Genomic DNA, 19,335 nt, shown 5'->3' with positions numbered 1-19,335 from the left:
AGGCAGGGAGGACTGGACTGATTGCTGGGAGAAAGAAGGGCGGAGTCAGAGAGAAGCCAAGGAGCCTCTGGGAGACTGCGCTGGGAACTTTAAGCAGTAAGCCACAGCCTCGTAGCAATACACAGAAATGGGTTAAACTAAGAGTAAGAGTTAGACAATAAAATGTTAGAGCTAATGGGCCAAGCAGTGATTTAATTAATACAGTTTCTGTGTGATTATTTCAGGACTGAGCAGCTGGGAATCAACAAGCGGCTTCTTCCTACAGTGGGACCTGGTGTAAGAGCTGGCTTTTTGGAACCTATTCCCTACAGTAGGATGTCTTGGCTCAGCCTTGGTATAGGGGAGATGAGCTTGGTCCTGCCTCAACTTGATGTGCCAGGCTTTGTTGACTCCCATAGGAGGTGTTACACTGTCTGAGAAATGGATTGAGGGGGTGTAGAAGGAAAGTGGGGGAGTGAAAATTGTAGCTAGTATGCAAAATAAAAAATTAATAAGAGATCTAACAACACACCCAAATTTTATATATATATGTGATTTATCAGTTCTATTTTTTAATAAAGTTGAGAAGAGGACAAATAGAGATAATAAATATTTTCCATGATGGAAAAATATTGCCCTCAAATTCAGAATATCTAATCTAAAACTTTCAAATTTGTTTAAAATTTTTTATGTAAAATTCATTCATCATGACAAATGATATAACTTCAAAAAAAAAAAAACAACTTTTAAGTGATGCTAAACCTCTCTCACACAGCAAAATATTCAAAACAGAAAAGTGAATTGGCTTTCACAAATTACTGCATTTTTATTTGTAAAAACAATGAATGCAGTGGCTCAGGCCTTAAATCCCACAGTCAGGAGGCAGATACTCGTGGATTAAAAGGCAGACCAGCCTGGTCTACACAGTGAGTTCAGGACAGAAAGAGCTACATGATAAAACCCTGATGAGTGAGAGTGAGAGTGAGAGTGAGAGTGAGAGTGAGAGTGAGAGTGAGAGAGAGAGAGAGAGAGAGAGAGAGAGAGAGAATCGCTTAACCTGAGCCATATTCTTTTAGTATAATTAACAATATCCTTTGGAGTCCTGCTTCAAAATGAGGGCATCTCACATGCATTTTTGAAAGTTATGAATAGGCTCTAATTGCTAAAGGAATGTAATTTCTTATGATTCCAGTTAAGCTGGGATGGGACATTTTCTAATATTCAAAATGTAAATGATCACAAACCAAAATGTCCATTAACTGAATTAGTACAGATATGAGAAAATGTTACTCAAAATGTTAACTGTTTTAAGATAAATATTTATACTACACAAAAGCAATTCAGTATTTAAAGACTTGCAATGGTTCCACAAAGTCAAGCCATTATTAAAATTTCTTTTAAGCATGATATACATTTCTATGGTATATTTCAACCTCACCTTCATATACTGCTTGAAGATATCTGCAGCTGTATTCATCTCCACCACAGTATATACAATTAGCTTACAAAATGCTGCAAGTAAATTTCTCCTCTTATGTAAAGCTTCAATTTTACTGGCTTCATCCTCTTGTTGACCATCTGGGGAGGCGGAGAGAATTCCCAAAAATCAGTCAATCTTGTATTTTATTCCAATTATATTATTTAAAATATAACTTATACTGACCCTCTTATTGGGGAATTTGAAAAGGGAAAAGAAGTATAACAAAAATTAAATGTCACAAACTACTAAAAAAAAATCCCAATATACTACATTTTTTAAGACATCGAAAAGTCGTCATGGAAAAGGAACAGATGCACCAAGTAAAAGGAATTGATTAGTAAAGTTAAGCTCATCTTACTGGTTCCTAGATTTTTCCAACAGGAATATTTGTCAAAAAGACCTGTACATTCAGAGCCTGTTGGTTAAAGTCTCCTTCACTGAAGGCAAATTAATCTGAGAAAACCTATCATTTCCAAAAATGATCTCACCCTCCACGATACCTCTGATTCGTTCTTATACATTCTTATCTATTTAAACAGGCTCTCACTATACAGATATGACTGGTTTAGAACTTCCTAAGTGGACCAGGAAGGCCTCAAACTCAGATCATCCTCTGACTCAAGTGCGTCTCTTAGAGGTGGAGACAAGAGAACAGATGCCAACTAGCCTAACACTGCAAAGATGAACATGGATAGCTTGTTTCAAGGTGTGAGGACTGACAGGTATAGTATGTGTGTGTATGCCCAAATTAACACAGATACAGTAATATAGGCAAATACACACAAAGAATTTCCCTACGAACAGATTTCAAATCTGAAATTAATTATGAATAAAACTATAATAGACAAAAGAAATCTAGAAGAACCGTACTATATCAGTTTTGGTTTGTTATTAGTTCTTTACAAAAAAAAGCTTTTCAATATCTTTAATAAGCCATTTATATTTTGTGAACAATTATTTAGTCTATATGTAGCTACCCTTTCAAGACAAGATTCTCAATATCTGAAAAACCCCTCCTGACACCCAATAGGAAATTATCTACCTCAATTATTTTGGGTGCTAATGACTTAAAGCAGAGCATAAAGAATGCTAAACCCATGTTCCATTACTAGGTTACACCTGAAAACCCTAACACCAAGTTCCAATTTAAGACAGAACATCAGCAAAATTTTAGAGACTTTCATATGCATTTCATATTAAGGTTGCCAATCCGCTGAACTTCCTCTACATAGCCACATGTTATACAAGCTTCCATTACCTAAAAAATACATTCAACTATTTGATTTCAGATGTTTTGGACTGAGTGAAAAGACAGCCTCATTTTTTTCATTGTCCAAGACATCTAGCAACCTCTACATCATTGTTTAATGTATAGCAAGAAGTATACCTATACCAACAGCTGCAAGTGAAAGGTGAGAAAGTGGAAGCATAAATGTTCGGGGATATTCAACTTCTGACACTGTCATGCAAATACGTGCACATTCATAACTATCTAGAATATCAAAGGGTAAGACATACTTGATAAACATTACTAGAAGGATTTGGTTACTCTTTGCTTCCCAGTTGTATTCTAGGTATGTTCTCATTTTGTGAGCACAAATCATTACACTGCTTAATAATGGGCCTCAAGACAAATCAAAATTTTACATTAACTTAGGAACTAAATTCTACAAAATGGAACACACCATCTGCCAGATTTCATTCCTTAGTGTGTACCCTTTGGTTTACTTCCTACAGGTAGTGGTGTTTGGTTGTATGAAGAACAAGTAGGGCATTTCCTTATATTTTCCTTGGCTTGTTGACACATAAAAACTTTTTAAAACATTTATTATTGGCATGATTTTTTTTTTACGAAATTCTGAAGCCTTCAGCACATTTCTACATTACCTTGTGATAGAGGACTTAGCAGACCCATATAAGATCAGATGTGTGTTATGTATATGGGATGATTCCTATTCCTGACTGTAACTTATAATTAAATAAATAATAAAGTCAATTCTGTATCATCTAGTACAAATTTAGCGGTTTCAATATGTAAAACAACTCTTGCGAATCGGTAACTATGTTGAGAGGTTGTTTAAAAATGGTACCTTTAGTACGATTAGAATAGCACATAATTCTGACTTTTGGACAGAATTATAAGGGCTTTGATAGGGGCTTAATTTTCTTATTTATACCCTGCCTTTCCTGCATCAGTATAGAATGCAGGAGCTCCAGTTATTGGTGTGTTCCATATAATGCAAGAAAGGATCCAGTTACTTCTCTTTGTAAGTTAAATTCTATTGCTTTTGGTATAGTCATTGTTAAACTCTTCTGAAAAGTTACTATAAGCTCTTTCCCTGAGTTCATTATCTTCCCATAATTTGTCAATTTCATCATTATTAAAGGGTACTAATTAATATATGAATAGAAAGGTTTTATTTCCCTTTAAATGTTTCTTAAAAAGTATAACTAACACAATATACTATTTGGTTTTCCATAACTTCATATTCAAGTAAGGGACCTGGCAGTGCAATATGGAGAATAAGAAATACGAAGATAACTTTAAAAAAAAAAGCCCGATCAGTTTAATTATTGAATTATGATTATTCTGGATTACCCCAAGAAAAAAGTTTCAAAGATCATTTCTAACATTCAAAACTCCCATGATCAGAAAAATATGAAAGCCTACAACATATAAATATACAACAAAGTCACATAAATGTCTTATTCTCTTCAAATTATCTGAATATGGTATTATCAATTTTAATCAATTCACTCACAATTGTTAAGGAGGTTCAAACTAGAAATATAAGAGTTAGCACTAGTAAGAAGCACATATCTATCTGCAACACTATATCATCTTTATGGTACACTGATGTTATAGAATGCAAACCTAATTTCATATTGAATTTCACAGTGCTAGTAAACACATACACACAATGAAATGACAAGAATAACATTACCTGCACTAGGGAGAGAAGTGGGGGGGAGGAATGGGAGGCTGGGAGGAGGCGGAAATTTTTTTCAATAAATAAATAAATAAAACATTACCTGCACTATTACTATCATCATCCTGTTCAATGAAGACATGATCCAAAATAAAGCTGAGCAACTCAGACTGCAATGAAGAATCAGGAGTATAAACTAATGGTTCTAACATGTCACGCCCTCCAGACATAATCTGATGACTGAAGATCATCAAAATATCACACAGAATAGTGAAGGCCTGTTTAGAAAGGGGGAAAAATGTTATACAGGTACTTAGCAAATGTTATAAATAAAAAAATATATTTAGTTTAGGGGAAAATCTAATTTTCTGTATTTGAAATCATTAATTCAGTTATTTGTTTTCTTAACATTTTAAAGCTGAATGAGCAGTGGTGGCACATGCCTTTAATCCCAGCAATCGGGCAACAGAGGCAGGTAGATCTCTATGAGTTTGAGATCCTGGTGTACAGAGTGAGCTCCGGGGCAGTCAGGACTACAAATAGAGAAAACCTGCTGTCAGACAATGGTCTTGTACCCTGTCGCTTATATTGTTTTAATAAACACTGATTGGCCAGTAGACCGGCAAGAAGTAAAGGCGGGGCAACCGGGTAGGAAGTAGAGACTAGGCAACAAGAACAGGAGAATTTTGGGAAGAGGAAAGGCTGAGCCTTAAGTCTTCATCCAGATGCAGAGGAAGTAAGATAAGAATGCCTTGCTGATAAAAGGTACCAAGCCATGTAGCTAACACAGACAAAATTATGGGCTACTGTAAGTTATCAAAATAAGAATCCTGAGCTAAAAGGCCAACCAGTTTATAATTAATGTAAGCCTCTGTGTGTTTCTTTGGGACTGAACAGATGTGGAATTGGGTGGGACAGAAACCTCTGTCAACAAAATCCTATCTCAAAAACAAAAACAAAGCTGAAAAGCTTACTTCATAAGTAATGACTACTGATACAAGCAACAATTTCATATGTTCTTTATTTTTAGCAACATTAATTGGCTATATATGATGTCATATATACACATGGGCATATAGACAAGCAATATAAACTCTTATTAAATTATACTCATTTTATTATGTATAAGTTCAACTGTTTTTTAATGCACAACATATATACACATACTGATTTTTTATGTTAAATAAGCTGCTTAGAAAACAAAACGTGGCAATTACTAACCTGTTCCTTAACAGTAGTATTCACGTTGGTCAAGTAATGCTGACATATCTGACAAAATACCCTCATTTGTTTCTTTAAACGCAGTAAGTCCTCCTTGAAAAACAATTTATCATGAATATTTTAAAATATTGTATTAACAACTTAGTACTTCTTTGAAATGCCTGCTTACATAAATATTATTATGGATAACTATGTCAGCTCTACTTTAAGTTTCAACTTAAATTTATTCTTCATGATTTATTACAAAGGAAGATGAATCATTTCTCTTGTTTGTCAAATCTCTACAAGGTGCACAAACTATCCAATTTCAACGTATAAGTACCACTCAAAGGACTTTAAGTGAGCATCTACAAAGAGAATTGCACATCTATGTTTACTGATACACTATTCCCATGATTAAGCAATGGAACCCTAGATGCCCAAGATAAGATGAATAGGTAAGGAAGATGTATTATATCATTTATAGGGAAATGGGAGGAAGTGGAGATCCTTGTGTTAAAGGAAATAAGCCAGGCTCAAAAAGACAAATATCTAGTTTTCTCTTATATGCAGCATCTATACGTGTTATAGATATATTGCTTTCGATTAAGTAGTTGTATAATTTTATACATATACTTTGTATAACTAAATTTATTATGAGTATCAAAAATAACAGTGACACAGAACAACTACAGTACAAAGGTATCTATAATAAAATTATAAACTCTATACTGAAATAATAATATATGGATATACATACATCTATGCTAAAATACAACTAACTGCAATTCTGATGGGGGATGAATAGTTCTAAAGAAGAGTGAAGAAAAGATAATGCAAGGAAAAAGAATTAGAAAAATTTATGTGCTATTTCATATACAAAATATAGATTAAATACACAATCTATAAACACTCATACATGCACACAGACAAACATGTACACACAAAGTCATGAAGAAAATTAGGAATATTTGGGGAAAGGAAGGGAACTAGATAGAGTGGGGAAAGAAAACAAGATGATGAGATTGGGAATGAGGGTATTAGAAAGTACAATTGTCCTAATTTGCTGTGGCTGTCAACCTGACTTAATTGGGTAACTGTCCAAATCAGAATGGCATAAAGCCATTTCGGTGAAGAACTGTCTTCACTAATAATTGAAATGGGAGGGCCTAGCCCAGCACTGTGGGTGGTGCTACCCTTTGGCAGGCTGTCCAGAGCTGTATAAAAAAAAAAGCTAATTGAGCCAAGAACTAGAAATTAACAAGCTAGTAAGAAGTATTCATCTGTGGTTTCTACCTTAGCTTCCTGTCCTGATTTCCTTCAATGATAAATTATGACCTGTGTGTATAAGATAAAATAAACCCCTTCCTCCCACAAGCAGCTTTTGGTTATGGTTTTAATAAAAGAAACAAAAACAAACTACAACAATGATACACATGAATGAAAATGTCACAAGGAAATTCATTATCTTTTACACTACGTAAAAGAAAGGTTAACAAAAACCAAAGAACAGAAAAACTTAAAAATTGGTATGTTAACAGATAATATCCTTAATGGTCTAGGGAAACTTTCATAATTAGATATGGCTAACTTTAAGAAAAACAGCAACTCAGAATGTTTAGGGCAAAAATTTATGATTTATGCTCATTTATTATTTGAAAGTGGTAAATTCATGGAAAATGAATGGAATGATATCTTGTATTTCTTATTTGAAAGATAATGAGATAATTGAGAAAACTCAATTTCATGATGTTAACAAACTTCAAAATGTCCCCTAAACAAACACATAATAAAAGAGTAAATGGAAGAAAACTGAAAATAGAAAAATTCCTTCTTCGGGAAATATTTATGTACAGTGTAATTCATCCTCAATTAATATTATTATCCTCAATTGTTAACTTGATCTTGGGGGCTAGAGTGATGGCAAAGTAGCTAAAAGCACTTGTTGCTCTTGTAGAGGACCATGAATCTATTCCCACAGTTTCTCACAACCATTTATAACCGCAGTTCTAGGGGATCCAACAGAGAAGCAAGTGATGTGTATTATACATGCATGCAAGCAACACATTGATGTACATATCTAAAAAAATAAAAAAACCTTAAAAAACATGAGTTTGAGAAACCTTGAAGACTACCAATAAAGTGATCTCAGGACATAATCAGAGAACAAGATAGTATAAAGAAAGTTGGTTCATTATCTTCAGTGAATATAATCCAATCACTTTGTACAATTAATTTAAAGGTTCTTGGTGGAAGGCACTCAATCACGTTTTGCAAAATGTATCTGCCTAGGACTGGTATGATGAATGAGCAGTAAAGAGCAGCTGTTCTTCCAGAGGTCCTGGTTCAGTTCTTAGCACCCACATAGAAGCTTACAACAATCTGTAACTTTAGTTCCGTGGGATCTGATCCCGCTTGTGGTGTACAGACATACGTATAGACAAAACATCCACATACAGAAGTAAATAAACTACTTTGCTATATCTGGTAAGCAATTTTGAGAATGTGAAAAGTCAAGTTATATCATCATTATATGTGAATTATTTTTAATTAAAAATAATACCTTGATATGTTCTTTCATTAAATATACAAACTAGAAATGACTACATATAAGTCAGAAATAAGTATGACTTCACTGAATTAATTTGCTCTTACTAAAAGTACAAATCTGCTGAAAATAGTGACTAATATTTAGTAAGACTACCACATACCTTTGTAGAACTGCTTTCAGTTATCTTAGCAAGCTGCCAAAGAATTACATAGTGAGTACACTGCAGCGCATGAATAACAATCTATAATACAGAAATAGAAGATTAGAGGTCAAATTTATCTCACTAACTTTCACTTGTCAAAGTTCAGTATGTAACGTATAAAAATAAATAAAAACCTGCTCAGGCATATCTCCATTTTCAATTCCGGTTTTCAAGAGTTTGTAATTACAAGCAAACAAATCCCACTTTGAAAGATCATGGGCACTGTTGAAAACAAAACAAAAAACAAATTAAGCTATATTTAAGAGAAACTAAGATTGACCATAATTGTTTCAGAATATTATAACATGCCCCTATCAAGTGATTTCTTCTAGAAAGAAAAAAAAATTTTGAAAACATAATAATCCATAAATTATGCAAAGTTATTTGTTATAATTTAAAAAAAAATCAGAAACTCAAAGATATAACTTACTTATGAAAAGCAGTGATCCTCTTCAACGTTGATAATACCTGATATGCATCATCTTCATCAGGTTCTTCTCCCTATGAATATTAACCATATGTTAAGAAAGACCAAAATAATAAGCCCAGTGGTAGTGGCTCACACGTTTAATCCCACCACTCTGGAGGCAGAGACAGGTGGATCTCTGAGTTCCAGGCCAGCCTGATCTACAGAGTGAGTTCCAGGACAGCCAGTCCTACACAGAGAAACCTTATCTCAATAAACCAGAAAAGGTGGGGGTAAGAGAGGGAGAGAAGGAGGGACAGATTGAGGGAGATGAGGTAGGGAGGGAGGGAGATGAGGGAGGGAGGGAGGGAGGGAGGGAGGGAGGGAGGGAGGGAGGGAGGGAGGGAGGGATGAAAAGAAAAAAGGAAGACAGAGGGACTGATTAACCAACCTACTGAAATAAGCTGGGCACGGTGGTACCTTTAATTCCAGAACTGAGAAGCAGGCAGATCACTTAGTTCCAGATCAGTCTCGTCTATATAGTGAGACTGTTTCAAACACATGCACCCAAACATGCGTATACACACAATCAATTTTGGTACAGATCATGGAAAGAACTACCAAGTAATAAAATCCTAGGCTATTATAATGGTGATATAACCTTAGAAAAAAGAAGACCAAATAAAACCTACATATAAGCTTCATCATTCAAGTCCTCTATCTGACAAATTTAATACAATATGACTGAGTTAACCTAAGACTGTAAACAAAAGTACGTAATGAAAAACAGAGAAAAAGAGAATATGGTTCTCCCTTCTCCCATTATATAATACAAACACAAAACTATTTTAAAATTTTCCAGTTTTCCAGTACTAGATGCACCACCAATAAAGAAGCACATATTAGATGACAAGCAAGAAATCATACAGCACCTAAAAGCAAAAGCTAGGTAAATGAAAAACATAGTATTCAAAAGAAAAAAATAACAAAGAAATCCCATATAAATAAGAGAAATTCTATGAAATATACTAGTCCTGATCGCTCACATTTTGGAGAATTTGTATGAACCCTATCATTTATGGTACTGACATCAAGGTTCCTCAAAATTAAACCATTTTATAGTTTAATTTTTTTTTAAGGTAACAGAATTTAGAACAAACTACTGTCGATTTTACACTAACTTGTCTTAACTATAGTCTATTCAGTCAAGAGCAGAACAACTAAAATCTTTACAAGTGGTAATTGCATATGAACATATTTATATACTCCTCAAATTGTAAACCTTAAAACCTAGAATGTTATACATAAAATGCTATACTTTTATAAGACAGGAAATAACACCTTAATGATTGGCCATTAATAAAACTGGTGGAATACAAAGAGTCTTTGAATGAAGTTCTGGATGGCCACATATACACTATGAAATTTGAACAGGTCTGAAATTAAAAATAATCCTTCTGTCTCAGATTCTAGAGTGCTGGATTTTAATTGTTAGCTACTCCATCCACCATTGTTGCTGAATATAAAAATGTTCACAATTTCTAAGTTCTGTGAACAGTATCAAGAGTGAATGTCTTCTGGGCATACCTTTAATCTTAGCACTCCAGAGGCAAAGGCAAGCAGCTATCTGTGAGTTGGAAGCCAGTTTCTACATAGCGAGAGAATGTATCAATAAAAAAAGCTGGGTGTATTGGCATACACCTTTAACACAGCACTTGAGAGGCAGAGGCAGGCGAACTTTGTGAGTTCAAGGCCAGCCTGGTCTACAGAGCTAGTTCCAGGATAGTCAAGGCTAGAGAAAGAAACATTGTCTTGAAAAACAAAATAAACAAAAAAGGCTAAAGAAAATAATTTGACAATTATGACTCGATTCAAATAAATTAAAACACCTATGTATGTATATCTGGAAAAAACACACAAAAATATATGTCTATTTGAGTACCAATGCAATAATCCTCTTTGAAAGGACAACATAAGAAACTCCAAACCTACAGTGACTATAGTAGCAACTTAAAAAGGGGCTATGCAGACTACAATGGCTTTGCCCTCAGTCGAATTCTATTATCTATACATTAATAGCCACTGTTTCAACTAAAATCAGGTGACTACCCAGTTTCTTTAGAACAAAAGGCAAAAAAATTCTAGTTTTGTCTTCATCATTGCAAAGTTGCACATCTTTGCCATTTTCATATTTTAGTGGAAGAATAATAGCAGTTTGATGATTCACATAACTAAAAAGACTCACCAACACACCACTAGACTATCATCAGGACTAATACTGAATGACTCAGTTACTGGAAGGGAAGGGTCCAAAATACTTATAATATATACCTCTTGCAGAAAATCTTCAAGAAGCCGGTTAAATTTATCTGCCAATTCATCTATCAGCTGACTTCTTGAAATATCTACTCTGTTGAAGATTGTGAACTCTTCATTACATAATGCATGGTAAGTTTTAGAGCATGCTTCTAAAACATCAGTATCTGTGTGCTTCTCTACAATATTTCGGATCTGGCGCAATAAGGCATCCAAATGCTGCAAAATAAGATTTATTTCATTACAAACTAATAAGGTACAGAGAGAAGGATATAGCTTAGTGGTAGAAGGTATGCCCATTTTGTGCGAGCCCTATTAAGGAATATACAGTAGGCATAGTATGACTATACCATACCACCAACTGTAGCAGTTTTCAAATATACTAAATGTGAAGTATAAGACATGTATTTTCAGACACTTTTATAGTTTGGGAAACAAATGAACTAATTGGCCCATATTTATTTCTGCAACTTTAATAGAAAAAAAATAATAAAAAAATTAAAAAATTCAATAGAAAAAAATGTCTCACAGACATTTGGTAAGACTGTTAACAATTGTGAAGAACTTGAATGGTTATAGGAACATACAAAAAGTATTATATAAATACTAGATAAATTTGCTTTGCAATTGTTACTGTCTAATAACTCATGACAAATATCCATAAATGATCAGTGAAATAGTCATACAATGTATGAGAGAAAGAAAGTATAGTTATTGGTATAAAGCAAAATAGTTGTCCATTTATACCATTCTCTAAATCAAATTGGTCTAAAATATAGAAAGACCTAGTAGAAACAGGTTCACTCAAAATTCTACAAAAACATATCTATAATATAAGAAAGCTGTATAATCGTGTAGATTAAAACGGCATTTTCTCCTCTAATATTTTATACACAAAAAACATCTTACCTTTTCTAACCGTCCAGTGGTATATATCTCTAAATCAAAGTACTGAGGTAACTGCAGCAAATTGGTCACCTTTTCTGCATCAACAGAGTACTTTTGGGGGAAAAAAAGATGATGTTAAAAACATTATAATAACACTAAGTAAGTATGTGCTGTGCCATTTTGAAAGAATATGTGATTTAGGAGTGACATTAAGTAATCAATGTAATCTTACTTTTGCTAATAACTGTGGAAGGGCCACAGCAAAAAGTTCCGTGATTTTTGTTCTGTCATCCAACTGTGTCTTCTTCTCCTTTGCTGTTAGCACCTAAACAACACAAAAATGTTCTATAAACATTTACAAAGCTCAATAACACTGTTAAATCCTCAATTTTTAATTAAAACAAATAAAATAATAATATTTTAAATGATGGATACAAAAATTTTGAGGCAGAATCCTGCATTACTATAGTTCACACTGACCTTAGTTCATTTTTTTTCTTTCAAGTGGTGGAATTATCAATTAGTGTCAACATGCCTAGTCAAAAATTCCCTAATATAAAACATCAGCCTTAAAAGTAATACTTAATCATAATTAAAGGGGGGTAACATTGGGTGCAATGGTACACAGAACTCAGTAGGCTGAGGTAGGAGGAAATAATAAGTTCAAGACCATTTTTGGCTAACTAGTGAATACCTAGCCAACTAGCCAGGGCTTCATACAAGACACTGTAGCCAAAAAAGTAAATAAATTTAGTGGAAAGCGATGTAAAATAAGTAATTACAACCACAAAAAAATCAAATACTCCTAGAATAAAGACAAAAATTCAATTAGAAAAAAAATTGGTGGAATTAGAGTAAGTAGCACGCTCCAAAACCCCTCATAAATCTGGAAAACTTTAAACCTGTAATTTTTAAAAACAGGTGACAATTATAGAATGGCAAGGGAGGATATATGTGAACAGGAAACTTAGAAACTAGGTGAAATACAGAATTAATGAACACTACATTCATAAAAAGTATTACAGGAGAGAGATCTGAACATGAATAGAAGAAAATGGCAAAATCCACTCCGGTAAACCACTAGATCCAATAAACGAGAGAAATGAAAGCTCCAGTAGCAAGGAGGGAAGAAAACCCATAAATTTTTAGATGAAAAAACCAAGTTGCTTAAGGCTGCAGAAATTATCAAGTGCATTATCTTCTACAATGTACCTATAAAACTGAAAAGTGAAGGAGCAGGTACCAAATCTCTGTAATCTATTTATTTGGCTAGAGAGCAGAAAATACTGAACAACCATGTCTCCAAAGTTCAAAGTCACCCCACACTCCAACAGAAAAGAATGGAACCAAAGAAGCAGGTAAACACTCCATAGAAACTGATTTTAACTGAAACCCATTGCAAAATGCAAACAGAACACAAGTCTGTAGACAATGGTGGCTCAAGTCTTGATAAGAAGAAATTTCTAACTGCAATGGTAACCTCATAATATGAAAGGAAAAGGGAGGCTCAGACTATGAGGTGACACCCTCCTTGGTAAAGGTTGAGTCCAGGGTAGAAGTTCAAACCCTATGGGCAACCTGTTTGAAATCCACTGAAATATATCCAAATGGATCTATGACATTGAGCAGGTTTCAGCTAGACAACACACACAGGCTTATTACTCTCACACTGGCAGGGTTAAGTGCATAATAAATCTTACTCTTCCATAGACTTAATCATAATTTTCTTATAATTTTAATGATCTTTAACATTCATTTATCCAAACAACTTCTCAACTCCCTTCTTCTGGTTACTTGTCCCAACTCCAGTATATTTTTGTTTCTATTAAACTAATTCCTGGTCTTACAAAGCTTATTTTCTTACATTCCTGTCCTCAGTAACTAATACCCAACTGCACACTATTCTATCATCCCTTTTGTATTCTACAAAAGTTATTGAGTTTAAAAGAGCAATTGCTTTCAATATTACTTTATGTTCCAACCAGGCCTGCTGTCACTAAACTGAGTGGCTACTGCGGTTAGTGTTTTCTTGGAGTAGTGCTTCAGATCATGCATGCCCTGTGTCCTGAGCATGTGGGCCGAATGGTACAATCTAATCCTACTAGATGATTTTTTTTTTTTTTTGGTTTATCAAGACAGGGTTTCTCCTGTTCTGGCACTAGCTCTTATAGACCAGGTTAGCCTCGAACTCACAGAGATCCGCCTGTCCCTGCCTCCCAAGTGCTGAGATTAAAGGCGCACGCCACTACCGCATAGCCATCCTAATAGAAGATTTTTTAAAATGTAAACTGAAAGAATAAAGATGATCTCACCAACAACCTAATTGTTGTTGCTCAGGGTTGATGTGGGAGTGTCATATATCAATCTGTTGATTTCATTGGCTGAGCAATAAAAGAAACTGCTTGGCTGGCCCTCAGCTTAGAACATAGATGGGAGGAGTAAACAGAATAGAATTCTGGGCGGAAGAGGAAGTGAGGTCAGACTCTGCTCTGCTCCCGGAGACTCAACAGCTCTGCTCTCTGGAGCAGAGACACCATGATGGACGGAGGCTAGAATCTTCCCGGTAAGCGCACCTTGGGGTGCTTACACACATCATTAGAAATGGGCTAGTCCAGGTGCGAGAATTAGCCTGTAAGGGCTAGAGTTCATGGGCCAAGCAGTTCTTAAATGAACACAGTTTGTGTGTTGTTATTTCGGGCATGAGCTAGCCAAGCGGCCGGGGTGTTGGGGACGCAGCCCCGCCGCTCCTATTTCAACACAGGGTAAAGAGTTGCTAAAGAAGGCGGAGTGATATAACCAGTTGCTTAGGCAAATAACCCCCTATTCATATTGATAATGAATAAAATGATCGACAAAAAATTAGTATAAAAGACATGAAAGAGAGGGAGAATTTATTGAAAAGAAGAGGGATCATTGAAAAGAAGTTCACCAAAAAAGGACTTGATCTGAATATGTGCATGAAATAAAGAATAAATTTTTAGAAGATAACATTTAACTGCATTTAAATGAGCAATCAGAATAACTGTTCACAATATAATACAATGACAAATATTTATGAGTTCGAGTAAAATGGCAGAAATTGTACACTCACTGATTTAAAAAAATAGATGATGATGTATTTTAAGAATTCTAAGATGTAATGGTGAAAAAAAAGGAGATTCAAAATGTGTAACTAGGACAATGGTGCACAGAAAGCATGTAAGAAACTCAATAGAAGGAAATAAATCCAATGTGAAAATGATTGGCTTTTTGACATGATCTGTACTTTTATATGTGTTATTGTTCCTTAATGTATATGAATTACTATTCTAATAAATTAGGGCATGCTTAATCCTAGCATTGGGAATCAGAGGCAAGACAATCCCATTGTGTTAGAGGATGCCCCAGTCTACAAACCAAGTTCCAGAAAAAGCAGGGCTACACAGTGAGATTCTGTCTCAAGAAAGGAAGGGATGGAGGGAATTGAAAAAGACACAAGACGAAAATACTTCCTATGCTCATGAATAGCCAGAATTAACATTGTGAAAATGGCTTTACTAGCCAAAGTAATCTACAAATTCAATTTAATTTCCAAAGATTAGAATGACATTGTTCACAGAAAGTAAAGAAAACAAACTTAAAATTCATATGAAAGCAAAAATGACATCTAATAGCCAAAGCAATCCTAAGCAAAGAGAACAATTCCAGAAGTATCAATACATCTAATTTCAAGATATACTATAGAGGCATAGTTACAAAGACAGCACAATATTAGAACAAAACAGAAAATTGTGTGGAACTGAGTACTCGAGAGAAAACACACACCTATAACACAAAAACACACCTATTATCAACTGTTTTTTTATAAAGATGCCTAGAAAAGAAACAGCATCTTCAATAAATGGCACCAAGAGAAGCAGATATCCACATGTAAAAGAATGAAACTAAATCTGTATCTCTCAGTACAAAAACTAATTCAAAATGGATCAAAACCATTAATTTCAGATCTCAAAGCCTGCTGTGATAGAGGAAGGTCATTGGTTAATTAATAAAGAAACTGCTTGGCCTGATAGGTTAGAACATAGGTGGGTGGAGTAAACAGAACAGAATGCTGGGAGGAAGAGGAAGTGAGCTCAGACGCCATGCCTCTCCTCTGCAGGAGAGACACGATGAAGCAAGCCACCAGGTCAGGCATGCTGAATCTTTCCCGGTAAGACTGGTGCTACACAGATTACTAAATATGGGTTAGGCAAGACGTGAGAATTAGCCATTAAGAGGCTAGAACTAATGGGCCAAGCAGTGTTTAAAAGAATACAGTTTCCATGTAATTATTTCAGGGCATAAGCTAGCCAGGCAGCCGGGAGCCGGGTGGCAGGAACACAGCCCGCAGCTCCCTTCTACACTCTTGCTATTAAAGGAAAAGAAGAGAAAAGAGCTCAAGGTATGGCAAGGACTTTCTGAACAGGACTCCAATGGCTAAACATATAAATTCAAGAATTAGCAAATTGTATAAAATTAAAAACTTCAATGCAAAGGGAACAACTGAGAGAAGTGACAACCTAAGAATGGGAGAAAAGATTTACTAGCTACACATTTACCAGAAGAATAATATCTAAAAACATAACTCATTCAAGAGATTATGTTAAAAGTATGAGCAACAGCCGGGTGGTGGTGGCGCACGCTTTTAATCCCAGCACTTGGGAGGCAGAGGCAGGCGGATCTCTGTGAGTTCGAGACCAGCCTGGTCTACAAGAGCTAGTTCCAGGACAGGCTCCAAAACCACAGAGAAACCCTGTCTCAAAACAAACAAACAAACAAAAAAAAAAGTATGAGCAATAAACAGGCTAACTTTAAGAACAGACAGTTCTCAAATTATAAAGTACAAATAGCCAATAAATATGAAAAAATGTTTAGGACCTTTGGCCATCAAAGAAAGACAAATTAAAACAAGATAGAGAATCTATCTCACCCTAGTCAAAACAGCTATCACTATAAAAAACAATTAGCAACAACATCTGGGGGAAGTAATGGGAATAATCAAAGTTGAAGTAGATCAAGGGATATGCCAAAGCATTTGCTATAGTTGTATAAAAACACATTTATAAAAACTTTTATAATTAATTTATCATTTAAAACTTAATTTAATTATTCAATACAATTATTCAAATCTACTTATAGATAGATAGTTAGGAACATGAAACATGACTTTTGGAACTTAGGCAATAGTGATATCAAACACTATTTTCACTTACTCCAGGTTGTGAGTCATGAGACACAGGTAACCAGTTCAGAATTCTAATTTGCTATTCATAATTAGAAAAACAGAAATAAAACATAAAACTAAAGATTAAAACCCATAGAACCTGGAAACAACCTAAATGTCCCTCGACTGAAGAATGGTGAAGAATGGATAAAAAAAATGTGGAACATTTACACAATGGAGTACACTACACAGAAGGAAAAAAAATGACATCTTGAAACTTGCAGGCAAATAGATGATCTAGAAAACATCATATTAAGTGAAGTAACCCAGACCCATGCAAAATGCTCTGGGTTGTTTCCACCACACTGCAAAAAAGATGATTAAATAATTAAAGAAAACAGTAAGAAAACAAAATAGACTGCATTATACCCTGGTTCAGTATTATTTCATGGAATATTAAAACATGTAGATATACATATATTTGCATGCCATAATATAAAAATGCATTTTGGTGGTTTACAATAAAACATTTGAAATTTAATAGATTTTCAGACATTTGTGAACTTCTAAATAAAGGATTAAAATCTGATCCCTGTAAATAGGAATTGGTTCACCATCATGATTAATAACCTCTGCTTTATTACTAATTTCATATTAGAATAAAATATGAATCTATAAATATACTAAAATACACAAATACAGTACTCTACATATACACATTTCATTTGGTCTTGAAGACAATGTCATTCACTGTCATCTCACCTATCAACATTTAAAAAAGATCAAATTTCTCCAATTGCTACTACTTTAGAATTTACTTATAACATATATGTATACACATGTATACATGCAAAAGTAATTAGAAAAGTAAAACCGAGCTTCAAACATTTTTTGTTATGTGGTAAAAATGGCCATTAAAAAAAGCTACCAAATATAGAGAAAAGAAGTTTAGAATAACAAAAACATATTGGCATACCCTTTTTCCTGTCCCTCTTCCCACAGGAGGATGACATTCAGCTGCTTGTCTAATAGTACAAAGCATTATTTCAATCAAAGCACTCTCTTGTCTGTCTGTTAGAGCTATAAAAAAAATCAGAAAGAGTTAACCTATTTCTTTTCCATATATGCCTCTTGTAACTCTTATATAAGTTTCTTCTGCCTATGAACAGGAACTGACCTAATGTACTAAAGAAAATCCCATTATTATCACAGAAAAGGATCAGAAAAAGTTAAAATTGTACCTTCCTAAACTTCAGAATTCTAAGTAAATTCACTGTTTATATACATAGGTAAAAGAAAGTATGAATCCAACCATCACACACAAATTTTAATATATATTTTCTAAGTATATATTGAGAAATTGTTTCAAAATATAGCCCATGTTAGCATAGAATTTCTTATATAGTCCAGGCAGGAATAGAATTCATGATCCTCTTGCCTCATTCCTCCAAGCATGTGTCACCATACCTGGCTAAATGTACTAAATTTTGATAACAATTACATCTTTGTACATCATACAATATTCATATATATGAATATGAGGCAGGGAATGTGTTTAGAGTTAGTGCTTATTCAACCATGTACAAGGCCTTGAAATTGATTCCCAGTACTGATAAAAACAATTATACAAAGTTATAACACTAACAAAAACTAACAGAATTTCCAAAACAGTATTGACAAACAATAACATAATTATCCTTACCTTCCTCTCCACTAAGTGGATCTTCTAGCAACAAACTATTCATACATTCCCAGTCTTTCAGTAGCTCAGTAGCACAGTCCCACATGCTATCCACAAGGTATGCTGCATGCTCATGTAACTAAAATTTAAAAAAAACATGCCCTTAGACAAATAGCATACCAGACTTAGGACAAAAGATGCTTTGTTAATAAATACCATGTCAAAGTTCTTAAAAAGCCAAATCTCAAGGTTCAAATCAGAAGCAGAAGGAGAGAGAGCACAAGCAAGGAACTCAGGACCGCGAGGGGTGCACCCATACACTGAGACAAGGGGGATGGATGTTCTATCGGGAACTCACCAAGGCCAGCTGGCCTGGGTCTGAAAAAGCCCGGGTTAAAACCGGTCTCCCTGAACATAGTGGACAATGAGGACTACTGAGAACTCAAGAACAATGGCAATGGGTTTTTGATCCTACTGTACCTATTGGTTTCGTGGGAGCCTAGGCAGTTTCGTGGATGCT

At 34.6% G+C, this 19,335-nt stretch overlaps 1 protein-coding gene across 13 annotated transcripts in view; it reads right to left on the bottom strand.

The window, feature by feature from the left end:
• Stag2 (STAG2 cohesin complex component) overlaps positions 1-19,335 on the bottom strand; it is a 182,391-nt gene that overhangs the window by 19,686 nt on the left and 143,370 nt on the right. For all 13 annotated transcript variants that reach the window (XM_050118854.1, XM_050118856.1, XM_050118859.1 and 10 more), the window contains 11 exons: positions 18,837-18,954; positions 18,111-18,214; positions 12,185-12,277; positions 11,974-12,063; positions 11,080-11,283; positions 8,773-8,843; positions 8,477-8,564; positions 8,301-8,381; positions 5,611-5,703; positions 4,493-4,667; positions 1,418-1,557 (listed from right to left, as the gene is read on the bottom strand). In XM_050118854.1, coding sequence (XP_049974811.1) covers positions 1,418-1,557; positions 4,493-4,667; positions 5,611-5,703; positions 8,301-8,381; positions 8,477-8,564; positions 8,773-8,843; positions 11,080-11,283; positions 11,974-12,063; positions 12,185-12,277; positions 18,111-18,214; positions 18,837-18,954 — 1,257 coding nt within the window. The remainder of the gene's footprint in view (positions 1-1,417; positions 1,558-4,492; positions 4,668-5,610; positions 5,704-8,300; positions 8,382-8,476; positions 8,565-8,772; positions 8,844-11,079; positions 11,284-11,973; positions 12,064-12,184; positions 12,278-18,110; positions 18,215-18,836; positions 18,955-19,335) is intronic.

The sequence above is a fragment of the Alexandromys fortis genome, unplaced genomic scaffold (genome assembly GCF_014885135.2).
Source record: "Alexandromys fortis isolate MF-2015 unplaced genomic scaffold, M_Fortis_MF-2015_v1.1 scaffold_114, whole genome shotgun sequence".
Taxonomy (NCBI): Eukaryota; Metazoa; Chordata; class Mammalia; order Rodentia; family Cricetidae; genus Alexandromys; species Alexandromys fortis.
Note: the sequence above shows the minus strand (reverse complement) of the source record. Positions and strands in the feature narration are given on the sequence as shown.